The sequence below is a fragment of the Chinchilla lanigera genome, unplaced genomic scaffold, assembly GCF_000276665.1.
Source record: "Chinchilla lanigera isolate Chin_1 unplaced genomic scaffold, ChiLan1.0 scaffold00015, whole genome shotgun sequence".
NCBI lineage: Eukaryota > Metazoa > Chordata > Mammalia > Rodentia > Chinchillidae > Chinchilla > Chinchilla lanigera.
In genome coordinates this window covers 1,021,939-1,040,183 of record NW_004955416.1, presented here as the reverse complement: position 1 = coordinate 1,040,183, position 18,245 = coordinate 1,021,939, and the positions used below count along the sequence as shown (strand labels likewise).

Here is an 18,245-nt window from a genome sequence, read left to right as displayed (position 1 = left end):
TAATCATGTTTGCTTTTTATTTCCTTTGAATGTATCTGTTACTTCAAAGCGTGAATAAGAATGATGTCTATAAAGGACGTAGAATATTTTATCACATGCTAGTTCTACAATTTAATTTTAAAATGAAATATTTAAGTCTATTATCCATCCAGAATCTTAGGTTCTTATCTTCAGATGTTTCCTTTGTCTCTTCCTGAATGCTTTTCTAATTTGCTATCCCTATAGCACAGAGATGCGTACTTAAGAATCCTGCCTTTCTATTGTTGTGTTGAAAATCTGCTTTATCATGTGCAATATTTTCATACAGTCGTATCTGTTTATGGACTGCTTATATTGTACTGCATTCTTCTTTTGCAGTTCATGCCAGAGTGAGTAAATTAATCTTGCTTCGTGGCATTTTTAAAACTCAGTTCTTTTTCAGAAGAAAAATTTCTTGTGATACACTTCCAGATTAATTTAATATCAATTTTATTGAATTCCAAAATATGCTATTGGAGTTTTAATTAAATTGCAGTACATCTATAAGCAGAATTTAAGAGCATTTACAAAATCAAATCAAATTTTAGACAGTGTTTTTTATTTCACTCTAAATGTTCTACTCACCCAAGCAAATTTTTTAAAATTTAATATTTTGTAGTGATCCTGAGTAGAATTTTTCATGGTGGTTTCTTACTGAGCATACTGAGTTACTTGCTTTTATTTATTTCTGATGTTACAGTTACTGTTTTTAAATAATAAAGCAGCAGCATTTTTTCGCTGTCACTTGTGTCAAAAGAAATGCAAAGCTCTTAGTTAATGTAAGGGCTCTATCATGTTTAAGAGATGTTCTGTAACCTTCTAGAAAGAATTCTTTCATGTTTTGATGGCATCAGAGGGCACAGAAGAAGGATGTGCAATGAAGGGAGACTTAAAAATGTGTATGCAGGTGGAGAAAATTACTTTATCTGCTATAAAAGTTCCCAGGAACATGGCCCCAAAGCTGAATGGGTTATGTTAGATTCTCCAAGAAGCTTCCTGGGGCATTAGACTATTTCTTGGAGCTTCAGACCCCAAAGTAGAATTTAGGGTTCCTATGATGGCTTAGAGATCGAACAGTCTTGAAACATTTATATGTAGCTGGAGAGAAGATGAGTCCTCCCCCTCCTTGGTTGCTATATCTGGTTTACCTTCCTGAGAGGCCGTGTCCTCTGGGGACTACAAAAAGAAATGTCAGTGATGGAAATTAATTTTGAAATTACAAGTGAAATGATTGAATTAATGATCTAGGGTGCATTTTTCCTCCTCTGGACATGGCATCAGGGCCTTTTTCCCTGACCTATCCTCATCCTATGAAGTGGTACCAAATATTTTCCTTCTGCTAATGATGACAGTCAAGGTCATTCATAGCAGGGACAGGACTACTATTCTGATAAAGTTTCACCATGTTGAGGTCTAGACCTCCCTTAATGAATGGATGTATATAATCCTCCATGTATCATATTGCATCGTTTTTGAATCATTAGTCCACAATGAATATCAAATGTAGCAGACAGACAGTTTGTAGAACTTGTATTTAGCCCTAAGTTCAAACCCAAACTCACTGTTCACAAGCTTGTTATGGGAAATTTCTTAAGTTCTCATTTCCAACTTGCCTCTTCTGTAATTGCAAAATGGAACTATTTATTCATTCATTTGGGAAATATTGGAGGCATGTCTTTTACGTTCCTGGCTCTGATAAAAATGACATTGTATGGCAGATGACACGCAAAGACCTAATGCTCATGGGGTTCATGTTGTAGGGGAAGCAAGGGTAAATACAGATCACAAGCAACATGTAATTTCACATCAGCTAATAATGCCATTAGAAATAATAAATCAGAAAAATGTGATAAAGTGATTGTTCTTTTGAAACAGATGATCAGAGAAGATTTTTTCTAAGTAGATATCAGCGTCGAAATGAATAAAGGTGGAAATTAGCTTTGAGAATAGTGGAGGAAGAGCACTGCAGCCTTTGCAAAAGCCCTGCTGTACAAGCCCTGCTTGCATGAGAACTAAAGATGACCAGTGTGATGGGAGCAGGGCTCTCATGGGGAACATGCTAGTGGCGGGTTGATTCAGAGGGGTGAAAGCGATTGTGTGGAGCAAAGTTCAGTAAACTACACTCAGCTGGGCAGGTCCACACAACCCTCTAGAATAAGAATGATTTTTCATATATATTTTTTCTGAGATAATTGTACTACTAATTTCTGTTGGCTTATTGAAAGGAAGAGTTAATGCTTAATTTTTTTTACCAATTATGCATGCCTATATCTATCTGATAATCTGAACAACTACTTTGAAGATAACAATATGCAATATAACAACCATTGTTAATTTTCTATCATCTTGTTTTGTATCATTTTTAATGTTTTTTAAAAATTTTTTATTCCCTTTAAAATAAAATTTGAAATTTTAAAAAATTAAAACAATGGTTTTTTGATTTTAAAAAGGTTATTTTAAATAAGAGGGACAGAACTGTATGACACAGGTCATATGCAATCCACAAAGCCTAAAAAATTTTGCTATTTGGCCTCTTAAAATTTTCCAGTTCCTGATACACTCTTAGAGGCCATAGCTAGGACTTTGCATCTGTAAGTGGGATAGCAAGCCCCTGGGGTGGGAGGGTTGAGCCACAGAGTCACATTGTGTTTCACAGTTTTAAAAGAAGGGTTCTTGCTCTTGCGGTGGCTCCCACATAGCAGGAGGGAGGGGCAAAGGAGGGAGCTCAGTCAGGCGGCCATTTTCACAGTCTAGGCAAGACACAAGGCTACAGAATGGACAAGACTGGTAACAGCATGATGCTGAGTAGTTGGATGCAGAATATATTTTGAAGGTGGCAGCAAAAGTTGTTTTTGAGTATGGGGTGTGAGAATTAAAAGGAATAATTATGACCCAGAGATATTTGGTCCACTCATGGAACTGAATGGGATAATTAGCCATTCTGCCCCCAGGCTTGATCCCTCCACCATCCCTCATTGTGCAGTCAGAGTTCCTTCCTAAAGTACGGTTTTGACCATGAAGGGAAGGTCTTTTGAAGAACCTATCCATGAGCCTGTTAGCTGTGCAGTAGAGTCCACTCACTGGGCTTTTCAGTTTTAGCCCTGCAAGTCTCCAGGTGTCTGATTCACCAGCCCAACATGAGCCAGTGAAGAGCCGCAAGTCCCTACCTGTGACCCATAGCTTCTTTTCCCAGGCCTTCACCCCTGTAGCCTCCTCTCTCTCAGCATCAGTACATGTCACGGTCTGTGGTTGATCTGCCTTTGCGATAAAGCTCTTCCCTAGCACATCCTCCTTCCTTCCTGAATCTATTCCACCACTTTGCCTCCCATTTTTAATGGGCATGATGTTTACACAACTTTTATGTCCCCTACCCAGCTACAGAAAAGGAGATAGTATGGCATGATTAAATGCCCTTGTCTTTGTTAGGGTCCAACTTTGAGTAAGTTGCTTAATTGCTTTAAGCCTCAGTTTGCACAGCTGTACAATGGCATAGTTACCTAGTCATTTTGCAGTATTAATTAAAATAAAATGGGATGATTCATGAGTACCACTTCACACGGTTCTGTGCCTGTAATAAGGTTAGACCCCATTAGTCTCAAGCCATACCAGCTCTCAGAAGGCACTGAGAAAGTTTGTTCCCCTTCTCTCTTACTAATGCCTTCTATCCTTGCTTTCCATACAGTAGCCAAATGGGGGTTTCATAAAGAACTAAATGAGCTCAGGATCTGTCTTTAATTCTAAGTTCATATCTCCCTGCCCCACATCCGCTGTGATATGTGAGACGTGAGACGTGTCTTCCTTGAGCACCACATTCCTCACATACAAACTCGAAGAGGTCATTCCTACCTTGAGAATTGCTGTGAGGACCTGGTGGTGCATGGTGTGTCATGATCCAAAGGCTCTGCAGGAAGATCCCTCTGCCATTCAGAATGACCATTCTGAAGCATGACCATTCCCTTAAAGAGTGATTCCTACAATCTCCCTGGACCAGCGGCATCAGTGTTGCCTGGTACTTGTGGGAAATGCACATTCTCAGGCCACATCCTTGGCTTACTGAGCAAACATGTGGAGTAGAGTCTGTATGACTCTGACATCTACCAGAATCCAAGGGCCACCACCATACAGAAGGGACTGTCTGGGATAGGAAGGCTCCCAGGTCCTACCTTCCCATTCAATCCCAATGGGATACTCACATCCCTCTGCTTTTCTGGTGACATCCTAATGAGGGACAGGAGGACTGAGTGATGTTTCTTACCATGTCAGAGAAGGAGAGGAGCCCAAGATCTTCAGTGCTGCTTCCTGGGCTCAGTATCTCTTGAATTTTGACTCCAGAGCTGATAGGGATTCAAAAGAGCTGGAAGAGGGTGAGACCCACAGTTAACAGCATGAGATTCAGTTTAGTCAGTTTTTCTGCTTGAGATGGAGCCTGGCTTGGGAGTATGTGCCCACAACATAAGCCTTCGGGAGCCACTGGTTAGCTTGCAAGAATACAAGTGTTTAGGGACAGTTTCAGTTCGACTGACAAGATATGAAAATTATTTAGGATGTTTAATTTTAATGTGACACATTTGTAAATATAGAACTGAAGGTAGTGCAAATGATTTCACAAATTTTGGAAATATTGTGAAAAGCCCTATAATTCCTACATAGTATTGAAGTCTGAGAAGGCTTAAATATCTCTGTAGTTGTAGAAAGAAAGCACAGCCGCATTTATATTTAGTTATCAGCTTTTTTGGAACATGATGCCACGCTTATCTTTCTTTCTCTTCTTTAGGCTCATTGTGTAACATGAAAAATCATTTCTTTGACCGATTCTCTTAATCCAAATAGAGGTGGAACAGAATTACTCAAGACTGTGTTATCCAGGCTGTTGCCTTTCTCCTGCTGCCAGGCTCCTCCTCAACATTGCTCTTGCTGTGGTTGGAGGGGAGCCCTGGGCCAGGACAGATCCTCAGAGAGCCTTTTGGGCTGGAGGACTGCTGCTCGAATAAAGGGTGCTGGCGCCAGAAGGACAGTATTAGAAATTCTCAATAAATATTATCTCAGCTTTGGATTCTCTTTTGTGCAGTTTTGGGGAGGGCAAAGCAAGGCTGTGTGATCAAAACTTTTTGACAGTCTGGGGAAAGGTTAGTGCAGTGGCGAGAGATTTAGGTTAGAGGCTGGAAAGTCTGATGTCAAAAAATTCTAGAATTTTCTTTAGAGTTCAGTTTTTCCACTGTACTTACTCACTTATGACTGGGATAAATTATAGTTTGGTCTCATGTATACTATTGAACATAGCAGTATACAGCGGTCTCCTCTTGTCTCTCCCTCTCTGCTGTTTGGGCAACCCTAGAGGCAATGGCCAAGTACAGCTGCAGGCCAACCGAGGAGACACCAAGGGGTCTCTCCACTGAGGACCTGTTAGAGTCCCAGATTTCAAAGCCATCCCTTGCTAGACAGAGCATGAAAGAAGACTCAGGTCAGGGAGGGGTAGAGGGGAAAGACGTCGTGACACAGTATGCAGAATGCCAGCGCACAGCTGCCCACCAAGCTGCCCTCCTGTTGCTGGGCTGTAGTTTCATCACACTTATTTCTCTCTCTCACTCTGAATGCTTCTGAGAAGTTTCAAACCAAGGTAAGCAACACCTGTGTCATTTACATGCTTCTCTAGTAGAACAGCCCTGGGTTTCTGCAGAATGAGGGCAGGGCCAGTGCTGAGGTGCGGCCCCCACGTCCTCTGCCGAAGCTATTGCATGGCTGTGGTCACAAGTCTCCTTCTGCCCATCAGCCAGACCCTCGTTCGCTGCTGCAACTATTTCCTTGGGAGCTTTGCAATGAGTCTTTTTCTCAGAGTCTGTCTCCCAGAATTTCTGTGCTACTTGGCAGTCAGAGAAGCCACAGCTGGTACCCACTGATCCTTTTCCTCATTCCCACAGGCAGCACAAGGGGGTGGCCACAGGACCTTGTTATATGGCCACGCAATTCTCCTGCGGCACTCTTTCAGTGGAATGGTAAGCATGACCCCATTCAAGGAGGGACAAGAGACAAAGGGGAGAGCAGTACAGGAAACAGCAACTCCACATTAGCATCAGGAGCAATTTAGAATGGAAATAAATACGGTTCATCACTCTCTTAGCATTGCCTTCGTATCATGTGCATCGATTTTCAGTAATATATTTGTATTTGCTTCATGTGTGATATATATCTACTCCATCAGGGAAAAAGTTATGTCATTTTCTTCAGCTTCACAAAACCTAATCCCAACAAGCATAGTTCTCAGACATAGTAGATGTTCAAAAAATTTTTGTTCAGTTCATGACTGGTCAAATGAACCCCGGAATAAATGCTTTCAATTGTATACAAGGATAACCAGCATAGAAGAAAAAACAATCAAATGGGTTTTTGCCACTATTTTCCCTCCTTTACCTAGCTAAATGAAATGGAATAATGTTCAGAGCCTTCAGTCCTGGGAGAATTTGAAGGTGGTATGTTAATCTAGAGGCAGGAGTGAGATAAAGTGAGTCCTCTTTCATTAGGCAGTGACAGAAAGCTGATCAGGCTAATTAGGGATTTACAACCCAAATAACCAGAATGGCGATAATCAATGTAATTCAAATACGTATACTGCAAAGTTTTAATAAATATAGCTTATAAGATGCAGGTATTACAGATCTTTTTCAGGGAATATTAAGAAGAGTATTAATGATCACAATGAAGTATATGAGCCAACTCCAAGAAGATTTACCCCCAATTCCTACGTACATCACCCTCACTTGTTAGCAGTTTAGGAAGATGTGTCTTCTTTCTGTAGCCCCAGTGGGAACCTGGTACATTACTTCAAGAGTTTATTTTCACACATTCATACCCACAACATGGTGCAAATTCATTTCAAAACCTGAACTATTAGATTACCAGCAGGATCAGCAACTGCCTCCTAAACTACTTATTGCAGCATTTTTTCCAAGCACTGGTAAGAAGGTGACCTTTCAGCCTGAACACTCACATGTTTTAGTCCTTTCTGGTAAAAGGCAGAGAAGAAAAAATGACCCGAGAGTCCTTGAGTAGGAGATTGGGGCTTTCCAGGAGCGGGGAAGCATTGTACCCTGTCAGTCTCTGGAATTGTGAGGTGATTTTTATCTTTTAGACTCTATTTCTTATCTGTAAGGCAAAAAAAAAAAAAAAAAAACCTCTTACACCTCCTTTTTTTTACTTAAATAAAATAAACAACTTCAAACAGCAAACAATTTATGGCTTGGAAGACTTGTGCTAAGACACAGGTAGCGATAGGAAGAGTTATACTGCTTATCATTACGTTTACTTTTCTCTAACAAAATTCTGCACTGGCTACTTCCTTTTAAGAGCAGCCCTGGAATACAGCCAGTGGAATGTGACTTTCAGTGATTTCCATCTTCTTACGGAGAATTAGAAGTGCAGCTCAAAAAGCGTGGTCCCCAACCTGCCTCTCCTCAGAGATGTCCCCCTGGGTGGCGCATGAAAGAGGCAGGGAGTAGGCTTCGGGAGTGCATTCTGCTATTCAGCTGCTTCAAAATCATTTTTTGTTTTATCTGCACATATATTCTTTTATTTTATCAGAGAAAAAGCATTTTAAAAATAAAAAATAAAATCACCTGTGCTTTCCCACCTGCTTCCCACCCTAAATACAACTACTGTTTATCATTCTAGTATAATTCTTTATACGTGGGTTGTTAGGCATTTAATTTCATGCACATGTGAACTATGCAAATATACTATTTCGTATATGACCTTTTAACTCAATGTATGATAAAGTTCCACGCTATTACACACTTTATAAATACTCAGTAATACACTATCTCATACAATAGAAATGCCAAAGTTTACTTAGCCTTTCCATTATTGCTTGTCATCTATGTTGCATTTATATTGTTCCCAGTTTAAAAGTGTCTCAGAGGATCTTTGAACTAAGGCACCTTTATTATTTTGAATTTATTTCTGTAATGTACAGTTCTGTAAACTAAATCACTAGATCATCCAATAAGGTTTTAAATTTATTGTAAAAGTATTTTTCAAAAAGCATTGTACCCGGTAACTTTGTAATGAGCAAGATAAATGAGCCCATTTCACAGTAGTGCATTATTGAAATTAATGGGAAGCTAACCAGTGTGGGAAACCCAGGCCTGGTAGAAGAGTGTGACTTCACTAGGATCTGTTTTGTTTGCAGTATCTAACATGTTTGACTACGTCAAGATCCCAGACAGATAAACTTGCCTTTGATGTAGGTCTCCGGGAACACGCCGCAGGTAAGTCAGCATTCTCACAGCTACTGCCCACTGGACCCTTGTACTAGAAATTTTAAGAAGAACACTCAGTATATTATTCGTTTGGGATTTCAGACCAACCAGGTCAAGATAGTGGTCTGACAAAAATTTTACAGAATGAAGGACTAAATTAAGGATGTGTGAAATGTATAGAAATGTGAAATATTGAAACATGAGAACTACAAGAGAAGGAAAATGTAATGTTTTCACCACAGCTGCTAAAGTCTCAAAGAAAAACTATTTTTTAGCATTTGATACTGAAAGTAGATCATTCCTGATGAGAACCAATGCTACTAAATAACTGCTAAGAAAAAAGGTAGCATAATATGAGCATAGTAATAATGAAGTGTAATGTCTAGACTAAAGATTCTACTTGTGGTGCAGTGAACAAGATATTTCTAGAGATTTTTCCAGATATTAGCTGATGATATCCACCATCATTCTTGTCATTCTATCATATCCCTTTTAATATCATTTATTTCAAGTTTTCCTTAATTTTTATTTATTTTTGTGTCTAAACTTTAACAAACAAAGCCTATATCCTTCCTGTATGTAGAGAACTGGTAGTGCTCACCACAAAAGTAAATGTAAAAGAAAAGCATGGCATTAAACAATTGAGAAGATGTAGGTAAATGTTAAGAAAGTGTTAGTTACTCCAGCTACAAACTTAATATCTTCCCTGATAGAATTAGCATAAGTACGGTAGAAACATAATATTTCCACTATATGATTCAATGTCATTTGTCTCAAAGCATCTCTTATACTTTGAGAACCACTGGCTCTGTGTGTGTGTGTGTGTGTGTGTGTGTGTGTGTGTGTGTGTGTGAGAAAAGTAATGACAGTCAAGAGATGGGTCTTAAGAAATGTGGTGACTGATGATGCATGTTTTCACTGGAAACCAGAAATAAAGAATAGAGGACCAAGATAACATTTTCAACAAGTTATAGCATCAAAGAAGGTGCCAACATCCTATGGGTCATTCCCAAGACCAGCAGAGCATTGGACAGAAGTTGAAAGGATAAATATTTCACCTCTAAGAAGGAACACACTTTGTAATATCTGCAAGTAGCCAGCAGAGAAACAGCTAGCATGGGGCTGTATCATGTTCCCTACAACTGAAAATATTGATGAGAAATCTATCAAGGTTCTGGCATATGAAATTTCTGCTCTGTTCTACAGATTGGGCCTAATCCTCAACTGGGATTCTTGGCTACAAACAAACTGATTCAGGTTAACTCGAACAAATTAGGAATTTGCTGGAAGGACATTAGGTAGAATCAGCACCAAAACTGGAGGCTCAGACTTGGAAATTGGCCATGAAGGAAAAGAGGAGCTAGAGAAATGATCTAAGGCATGCTCCAGAAAAAACTAATTCAAATGCAATCTTTAATAGCAGACCATTTTCCCCCAAATAAGGGCGGTCCAATGTTGCATGGTAAAAGGAGGACAAAAATCTATGTTCTTATTCTAAAGCTGGGTCAGTTTATCAGGAAAGGATCAAAATTGCCTGATTTTACAGGTGATCTGGGAAAGAAATCCAGGTGCTAACCACAGTACCTGCCATTTCTGTGTCTTGCACAATGGCATCCTAAGGGTGTCCAAGCAGAACTCCTTTCTTTCTTTTTTTCTGTTCTTATTTTTGTACAAAGCAGATGACTGGGCCTGCCTTTTCCCACTGTGAGTTATTTTTCTAAAATAAAAGTGTACTGAATTTGAACAGAAGTTTCTTTGTTTTCAGCTAAAGTGTTTGCCTTAAAATATAATTTCCTCTAAGGTGGTGCCACCTTTGCTGAAAACTACCAAATGAGTGAAGTGCCACAGTCTGCAGATGTAAGCTGGCCTCCATATATAAACTGACTGTCAATCTTCAGGCATGTAATCAGAAAAGTCACATATATATACAGTCAATCTATTTTTATCAGTAAAATGACTTTATACTTTCTGAAAGGTGAAACAAATTGAGAAATACCACTTTCTAGTCAAGTGTTCAGGGAATCTATTTGATTTGAGTGTTAGAACCTCCAATAAATAGGGAAATAGCAGCAGAGAATATTACTCTTCAGCACTGTTTTCTGAATTCCTGAATTCTGACTTGGTGTGAATCTGGCTGACAAACCAGGCAAGCATGTCAGCTAGCTCAAGTTCAAGTTGGCTGATGCGAAGCTGACTGTGGTAGGGGACAGGTGGAAAAGGTTGGACTGAATCTTCATGAAAACCTATGGCCGAAAATGATTTTATTTCACCTTCCTTGGCCTTAACTCATTTCATATCCCCCTTCAATAAGGCTAACTAGGTATTTGTGAGGGAGAAGACACAAGACATACACAACTCAGACAAGGTTCCCTATGACCTGGGTGTCTCCTTACAGCAAGGGGAGATTCACAGAGTCCAGCAGGGTAGGATCTTGTTTCCTGGAGAGGCAACTGTGTGAATGCACTTTTGGCAAAGAAAACTCTTCAGAGTTGTGAACAAGTAAATTACTCATGAGTTGAGTTAAATGTCCAGGACAGGTGAGAGGAGAAAGTCTGGGACAAGTGTGTTAAACTGTTCTGGAGGTTTATTTCCCTTGCACGCTGGATAATAATTTTTAGACTTAACAGAATTGATTACTTCACTTTGGATTTTGATTGCTGCTTTCTTTGTATTCTCCTATAATGACAGCAAAGATATGGGTCTTGAGAAATGTGGTGACAAAGGTGATTCCTGATTTTAAGAGTTAGAGAATGTAGACTTTAGAATGTAGACTTAGAAGGAAAGCAATGTATAAAAATCACACACATACTAACAGTGCTGGATTTTAGGGCCAGTAACTGGGCGTACTATTGATTCATGGTGCAGCGCCATCTCTGGGCCCCAGTACAAAGGCCAGGGTAGGAAAATCCACACTTCCCTTGCCCTTGTTCAGCACCCTATTCCTACCAGATGCCTCTCAGTGGGACACAGAATTCATAAATAATATACATACCATTTTTCTTCTATAAATGTAGAGGTCAGCCTTCTTTGAAACATAGCTTTAAGTTTAATCAAAATAATACTCATGCATAAAGAGATATATAATATCCCGAAGCTTGCTAAAAACATTACTCTCCTGCCTTACCACACTGCCTGCTATGGATTCCTGCCTGTCTGGGATATCTACTTTCAGCTCTGCTGGTATCATATCCCATTATTTATGAATAATGCGCATACACTGCTGTTTTGTTATTTTATATTAGGTGTTAGCTGTTAATGTCCTTATTAAAAATTTAGCTCTTACATTAATTTCAGACTTCTCTTTCTTCTGTCTCCAAACTTTCAATATGTTTACATCTGTTTTTATATAACTGCCAATCAATATTAAGCATTTACATTGGTACAACTGTAAATTTTATTTTCAAATAAGTCACATAATATACTATGGTCAGTTTTACTCTTCAGTTTTCAGTAGTTTAAAGTGCCCTTCTTTGTTTAGTTTTCTGTGACACAATTATTTATTTCTCAATATTCCCATAGGGCTAAAATATCCCTTTTGATTAGATTCAATCACATTCACTCTTCCGTGAGTTTCATGTTATAAATACCATCGTCATTCAGAGAATTCCTTTTGCCTCTGCTGCCCTCCTAGATTCCCTATGTCCTGGGTGTCGTGGATATTTTGTTTATTTTGTTTCCCTTTTTAGTTTAGCACTTCATCTTGTTGAAGCACACCACTTGGTAACTTTGGAACAGAAGCATTTGGGAAGGAAATTGTTGTCTGAAAGTTTCTTAATTCTAGCTCACCAGTAATTCATAGTTTAGTTTAATTCTGCATTGGGAGTTTTCCTCTCTTGGGTTCCTGAAGGCTTTCTTCTAGCTTATGGTCTAGACATCGAGAAGTCTACATTCTGATTCCTGATGCTTTTTGTGTGACTGTTTATCTCTCCTGTAAACTCCAGATATCTTTTTCCCCTAGTGTCTGAAATTCCACAATATGTGCGTTTGTGGATCCTTTATGTTCTGAAGTTTCCCAGGGACAAACCTCAGTTAGGTCCCTGTCCTTCACCACACTGGGCACTCGGTAGGACCTTTGAATCTGGAAATGCTTGTCTTTTAGTATTGGGAAAATTTTAATAATAATATTTCTGTTGATTTCTTCTAGTCTTGCTTTCTGAAATTCCTCTAGATTGGTTTTCTAATTCTCTTTTTGCTCCTACTTCGAATGTATTTGTATTCTTCTTTCTGGAACAATTTTCAAGTTTATCCTATAGTCTTCTTGTTTCTGGTTTTTTTTTTTTTTTTTTAAGGATCAAAAAGTATTTTTCTTTTTCTCTGAAGGGATAATTCAGAGATGTTTTCACACCTATTTCATGAATGTAACATTTTTCCTGTCTCGCTGAAATTGCTAACTGTAAGTTTTTTAAAGTTCTTTTGATCTCTGTAATCTTTGCTTTCTCTGATTTCCTCACCGCCCCCTTTTTGGTTCTGTTCCTGTCCTTCTCTTTAGAGGCATTCCTCAGATTTCAGGAGATCCTCGACCTTCACTCATACTGAAGTCAAAACAGTAGAAGCTGACTAGAAGCTGGTTATGGCGTGGCATCTGCCAAGCCGCAACTTCGGGTAATCTGACAGGGACCTGGGCATTTCACAGGAGACCCTCACACCAAACTATCTTTTCTTTTGGAGAGTGGGAATCAGGTGGTTCAACTTCACAGCTGGTACTCTAGAAGATCTGAGGTGGAAACAGAGGGAGAGGACCTTATGTGTTAGTAATCAAGTGCAAACCGTTTGTTCTTCTGTTCCCTGCAAGGCTCTTGACTTCATTTTTGACAGTGTTCGGTATTTCTAAGACCAGACTGTTGGTGATTTGCCATTTTGTTAATTAGAATTCTGTTGTAACGTGGAGGAAGAAGTCATCTGTCTGCACAATGCAAGCAAGGAATCTGAGTTTCACTGTCCTTTAAGCTTTCGTTGAGCCCTCCTGATTTCAACCTATCTTCTGCCACCTTCACAAGTAACTTTCACCTCCAGTATCAGAGATCTTTCTAAAGAATCTAGCAGCGATTGGCTTTATTGGTGACTTCATTTTCTTACTCAAGAACTTGGCTTTTTGCTTTCTCTTGGATTAAAAGCATCTACGAGTTTTCTGTTTTCCAAAATCTAAACTTCTCTTCCCTGCTATGAATATCTCACCTCCTATCTTAGACCTTATTGGTTTAGGCCTTTTAAAATCCCCTTTCCTGGATGCCATGATGTATGCTTATAATCCCAGCTACTCTGGAGACTGAGGCAGGAGGATCAAAAGTTTGTAGCCAACGTGGGCAACTTAGCAAGTCTCTGTCTCAAAATTTTAAAAAAGGACTAGGTGTGTGTCTGAGTGGTAGAGCATGTGTAAGGTGGTAGGCTAAACTCTCAGTACCTAAATAAATAAACATTGCAAATCCCTTTAATATTTCATGAAGTGTTTGAGCATTTATTTTAGTTTTAAGTGTTATTTCATAAGGGGTGAGGAGCAAAGATAAAAAGTGTCAAAGTGTTCAGTAGTCCAGTGAAATCAATTCCTAAGGATTTGACAGGGAAGTAAAGAAAGCATTTTCCTATATGCATTACAATCTATAATCTCTGCCTCCAATACTCCTTGCAAAACCCCATCATTTTGTCTTCAGGGAAAATGAAAATGGGAGATGTATTTAAGAGCATATATGAGGACAGCTGAGATGGTTGTAGGTAGACAGAAACTGAAATCTGAAGCAAGAGAGGAGGGGAGAATGTGTGAGTTTGACGTGTTGTCATCAGGAAAAAGGAGAGTGAGAGACAGAATCTGGGATGCTGCCTTCCAGGAAACAATGACTAACACAAGAAGCCTTTGTGTAGGAGAAGCCTGCTGGTGGACCATACATCCTGCTTCCAAACAGAGGTCTGAGGGAGAGAAAGTGCGAATTGGCGATGACCTTATCCTTGTCAGTGTGTCCTCTGAAAGATACCTTGTAAGTACCTTCTAACACAGGTGCCTTTTGTTTTTACAACTTTCCCTTCTAGGGATAGATGGCCAACTGATCCCCCACAGGTTGGGCAAGAGAACTAATCCCCAACAGGTCAGGCAGGATCAGACACCTTTGCACAGTACACTTGAAAGAGGGCTACATTCTCTTCCCTGAGTACGTGATCATGGGCCCTGGAACTTTACTGTTACTTACGCATTTGGGTTATTGGTGCTGTGTCCAGCAAATGCTGCTAAAATGCCCCAGGCACTGCATATACATTAGCTGACATTCCTATGAATTTTTCAAAGTTTGGCTCTTTCCTAGTGGAGAACAAGCCAGAAACAATGGAATACAGGCATATAGGCTTTCATGGGAGAAAGCAGGAAATTTGACATGTTAGTGCATGGGTGGAGTAGAGGTTGGATGATGCAGGTGACCTCTTACAGGCAAGCTTGCATACTAGGCAGGAAGCACTGACAGCCCTTGGCTGGGTAGGGAGGGCGTGTGAGAGAAATGTCAAAGATCAGTTTTTATGCTTTGCAATAGTTTCTCCTTGAGTCAAACTTGTCAGCAGGTTTTACTTCAGCTTGTCCAAATGCTAGGGTAGTTTTTCCCATTTGTGAGTTTCTTTATCCTACAACGATTAAACATTTTGTGACTTGCTGTTGAATCAGGGATCCACCTGAAGGATAAAGTCAACATTTGTCTGCCACCTCTGTAGCTGAATACTTCCTCTTCCCAGAATAAAATGTCCCACTTTGAAGCTGCTTCTAGCTCGGGTAGAGAAATCTCCCACAGGCTATGTAGAAAGAGCCAGGCGACAGTAGAGACTGTTTAATTTAATCCTTAAAATTGTAGGTGAACTGCTCTGTTGGGACTGGACTGGTAATTTAAAGGATGTTTCATTTCTGTTTCTGCTGTAGCATCTCTCAATATCCAATGGTAACATACAAGTGGATGCCTCCTTCATACAGACCCTCTGGAATGTACATCCTACGTGCTCAGGAAGTAGCATCGAAGAAGGTGTGCTTTTTCTGTGTACAGTCACCCCCGAGCCTGCCAGTCTCTCTTGTGCTGTATATATCAACATTTTCTTTATTTCTCAACTCCCATCTGAATATCTTGGTGTACAGGTAGCATGATTTTAGTTTGCTTCAATTTTTCTCTGATGTCAGCATGGATTATTTTCTGCCCTGAAACCTACAGGTACATGAACATTCCTGGCTTTATTTTTTTTTTTATCATTTAGAGCCCATTATTAGTTTAGTATCATATGCATTCAGAATTTGAGTATGCACTTTCTCTGTTTCTGTCTTTTTCTCTGTCCATCTGTCTGTCATTTTCTCTTGTTTTCATTTTTATTTATGGTTACAAGCGCACAGACCTCAGCAACTCCATTTTGGAAGAGATCCTTTACCATTTTTATATTTTCTCTAAGCCTCTCACCATGCAAAGGAAGAATTTCCTCTATAATAAAAGTGTACCTAGTCATTTGCCTTTATTTGTCTTTATGGAAGACCATTTAAAAATACTTAGTGAAAACTTCCCTGCATTTTGTTTTTTCCTTGGAAATATCTTCCAACTTTGTGCTCGTGCCCACTTTCTTGCAGCTAAGCAGTCAGTGCACCTTGCAGGTTATGTAATAAGCAGACTGGCCTTGTCTCTTCCTAGGTAATACCATGACTGAGCAGAATAATAAAATGTCAGCGACCTATGGGTTGTTACATTCCATTCTAGCACTTTAAAGCAAGATCAGAATTTTTAAAAATAGTTATATCATAGGCTCTAACCCTATTTTTTCCCTGAGTCTAGTTGTTTCAAACTGGGGGATAGATACACTTCTGTGCTCTGATGTTTGAAAAGAAAGGGAAAAATGAGAGTTGTCAAGGTGACATTTCAGTTCCAGAAGCCTTCACAGGTAAAGTGAACAACTAGGAAACACCAAGTTTTTAACTCTTCCAGCATTTTGTGACAAGTTTTTAAAAAACAAGATGTTGTCAGCCTTCTTCTGAGATGTCAAAGTTAACCCACCAACCTGAATTGGAGTCTCAGTCTTTCCTATATCAGGAATAAAAAAGCTTTGGATTTAAATTTTTCCTAGAAAGTTTTGCCTCAATCTCCATAGAGAAATTCTCATTTTCACTGTAGGGATACAATTATCTCTCAGTCTCAACAGAGGGCTTGTGGAAATTAATTAAGGAGTGTTTGCAAATCACGTCAGAAGGACCTTATTGAAGTATTGAGTGTCCTTGCAGTGATGTAGCCTGGGAAGCTCTTCACTTGCGTCATCTGTCCCTGTAGGAAATTCCCTTCCAGCATCCTCTGGTGAGAGACCTGCTTCTGCGGTCCAGTACCTTAGCATCTCATCATGATGCGTCTTCCCTGACTGTGGCCTCGTATTTCATTCAGAACAGTCCCTGTGCACCAGCGCTTGGCAGCCTTCTCTATGTAAGAAGGACATCAGTTAAAAAGCCTGCTAACTGTAAACGATGGACTCTTAATGGGATGTGGCCTCATCATCTCAAGATAAGGACAGTTTGTTCAGGAGTTGGATGCTGAGGGATTTAATCTTCTAAATATATTGGCTTCTAAGTGTTTCCCTACAGTAGCTCATGAATTATTTTAAAGCAAAAATATGTAACTGAAAATATTAGCAAAATAAGATATAGAACATTGGGGATGGGAGACCTCTTGAATATTTGAGAGAAGTTTAATGAAGTCTTTCCTTGCCAAGCTGACAAAAGGGCATGAGAAGGGGGAGAGATAAGAAATATTTGATCACTACTGTCCAAAATGCACTAATAACACCTTTTTCCCCCTGACCTGACTTCTCATTATTACTGTTTTAATTCAGCACCGCAAATAGTTTAAGACAGTCCCCTCAAGTGATCTAATTATGTGACTAAAAAATCCTGATACAGACATTGAACACATTAAATCCATGTCTCCTGAGAACAGAGTCAGGAGAATTTTTTAATTCAGAGGAACAACAAATCTCATTTCTTCGTGCAAAGCAAATTTAGACTAGGTCCTCTCTCCTGCTACCGTGTTTTTAAATTAAGGCTCAGAATTTATTTGAACACCAATAGGTCATCATGTCCTTGATGTTCATTGTTTCCTTTCAAAATCTAGACTCCTTACTTATAAAGATTGCTTTATTCTGAGAGCTAGGCACTCTTGAAAGCCGCATCTGTGCTTGTGCAGTGGGAGCTGCCGGAGAGTGATTCTGCCTCTCCTTTTGTGCTAGGGAGCACCATCCAGATTTGATCTGCATTTGTTAAATGCACTTGAAAGCTAGCTCCTCTCAAGACAGCTCTGAAGAACAGTTTGCTACCAACTTTCCCAGCTCCTTTTTCCTTTCTCATGACTGTGATTTGATTTAGATTTATCGCAGAGTATATACGGTGAGGTTGTAGGAACTTATCTGGAAATTTGGTGTTGGATGCACTTACATCCTAAGCAATTGGAAAATATTTATCTTCCTAACAGCAGCAACTTAATTCCTTTTTTTTTTTAAAGAAAATTGTATCAATTGACACACTATTTTCACTTTACCTTTTGATGCTGGACTTGTTCCTCTCTGTAAGCTTGTCTATTTAACTTAGGGTAAAATTGTTCCAACTTTCTTTTCTGCCTAATGCCTGAGCTGATGGAACTCATAGTTTCCAAAATGTATCTCTCTTCATGTTTTCTGTATCTGGCCCAGACCTGCATGTATGTACAAATATGATGTGCTCTTTAAACTCCACATTAGTTCATGGTAGAATATAATTCTTTTGTAGGCTATCTACTTGGTGGGCATGTGGTACGCCTTTTTCATGGTCATGATGAGTGTTTGACAATACCATCCACAGATCAGAATGACCCCCAGCACAGGTAAGCCAGTTGCTCCATCCTTTTCCTAGCTATCTCAGGTGACTCAAACCAGAGTTTGCATTTGAACATGTTTGCCCGCAGTTGAATTCTGTAGATTTAGCTCAATTGACAAACTTTACTTCAACTTTGAGTT

At 39.4% G+C, this 18,245-nt stretch overlaps 1 protein-coding gene across 1 annotated transcript in view; it reads left to right on the top strand.

Annotated features, from left to right (window-relative positions):
* Ryr3 (ryanodine receptor 3) overlaps positions 1–18,245 on the top strand; it is a 547,606-nt gene that overhangs the window by 219,928 nt on the left and 309,433 nt on the right. Inside the window, exons 4-8 of the mRNA XM_005381167.2 lie at positions 5,937–6,011; positions 8,201–8,279; positions 14,127–14,239; positions 15,160–15,259; positions 18,019–18,112. Coding sequence (XP_005381224.1) covers positions 5,937–6,011; positions 8,201–8,279; positions 14,127–14,239; positions 15,160–15,259; positions 18,019–18,112 — 461 coding nt within the window. The remainder of the gene's footprint in view (positions 1–5,936; positions 6,012–8,200; positions 8,280–14,126; positions 14,240–15,159; positions 15,260–18,018; positions 18,113–18,245) is intronic.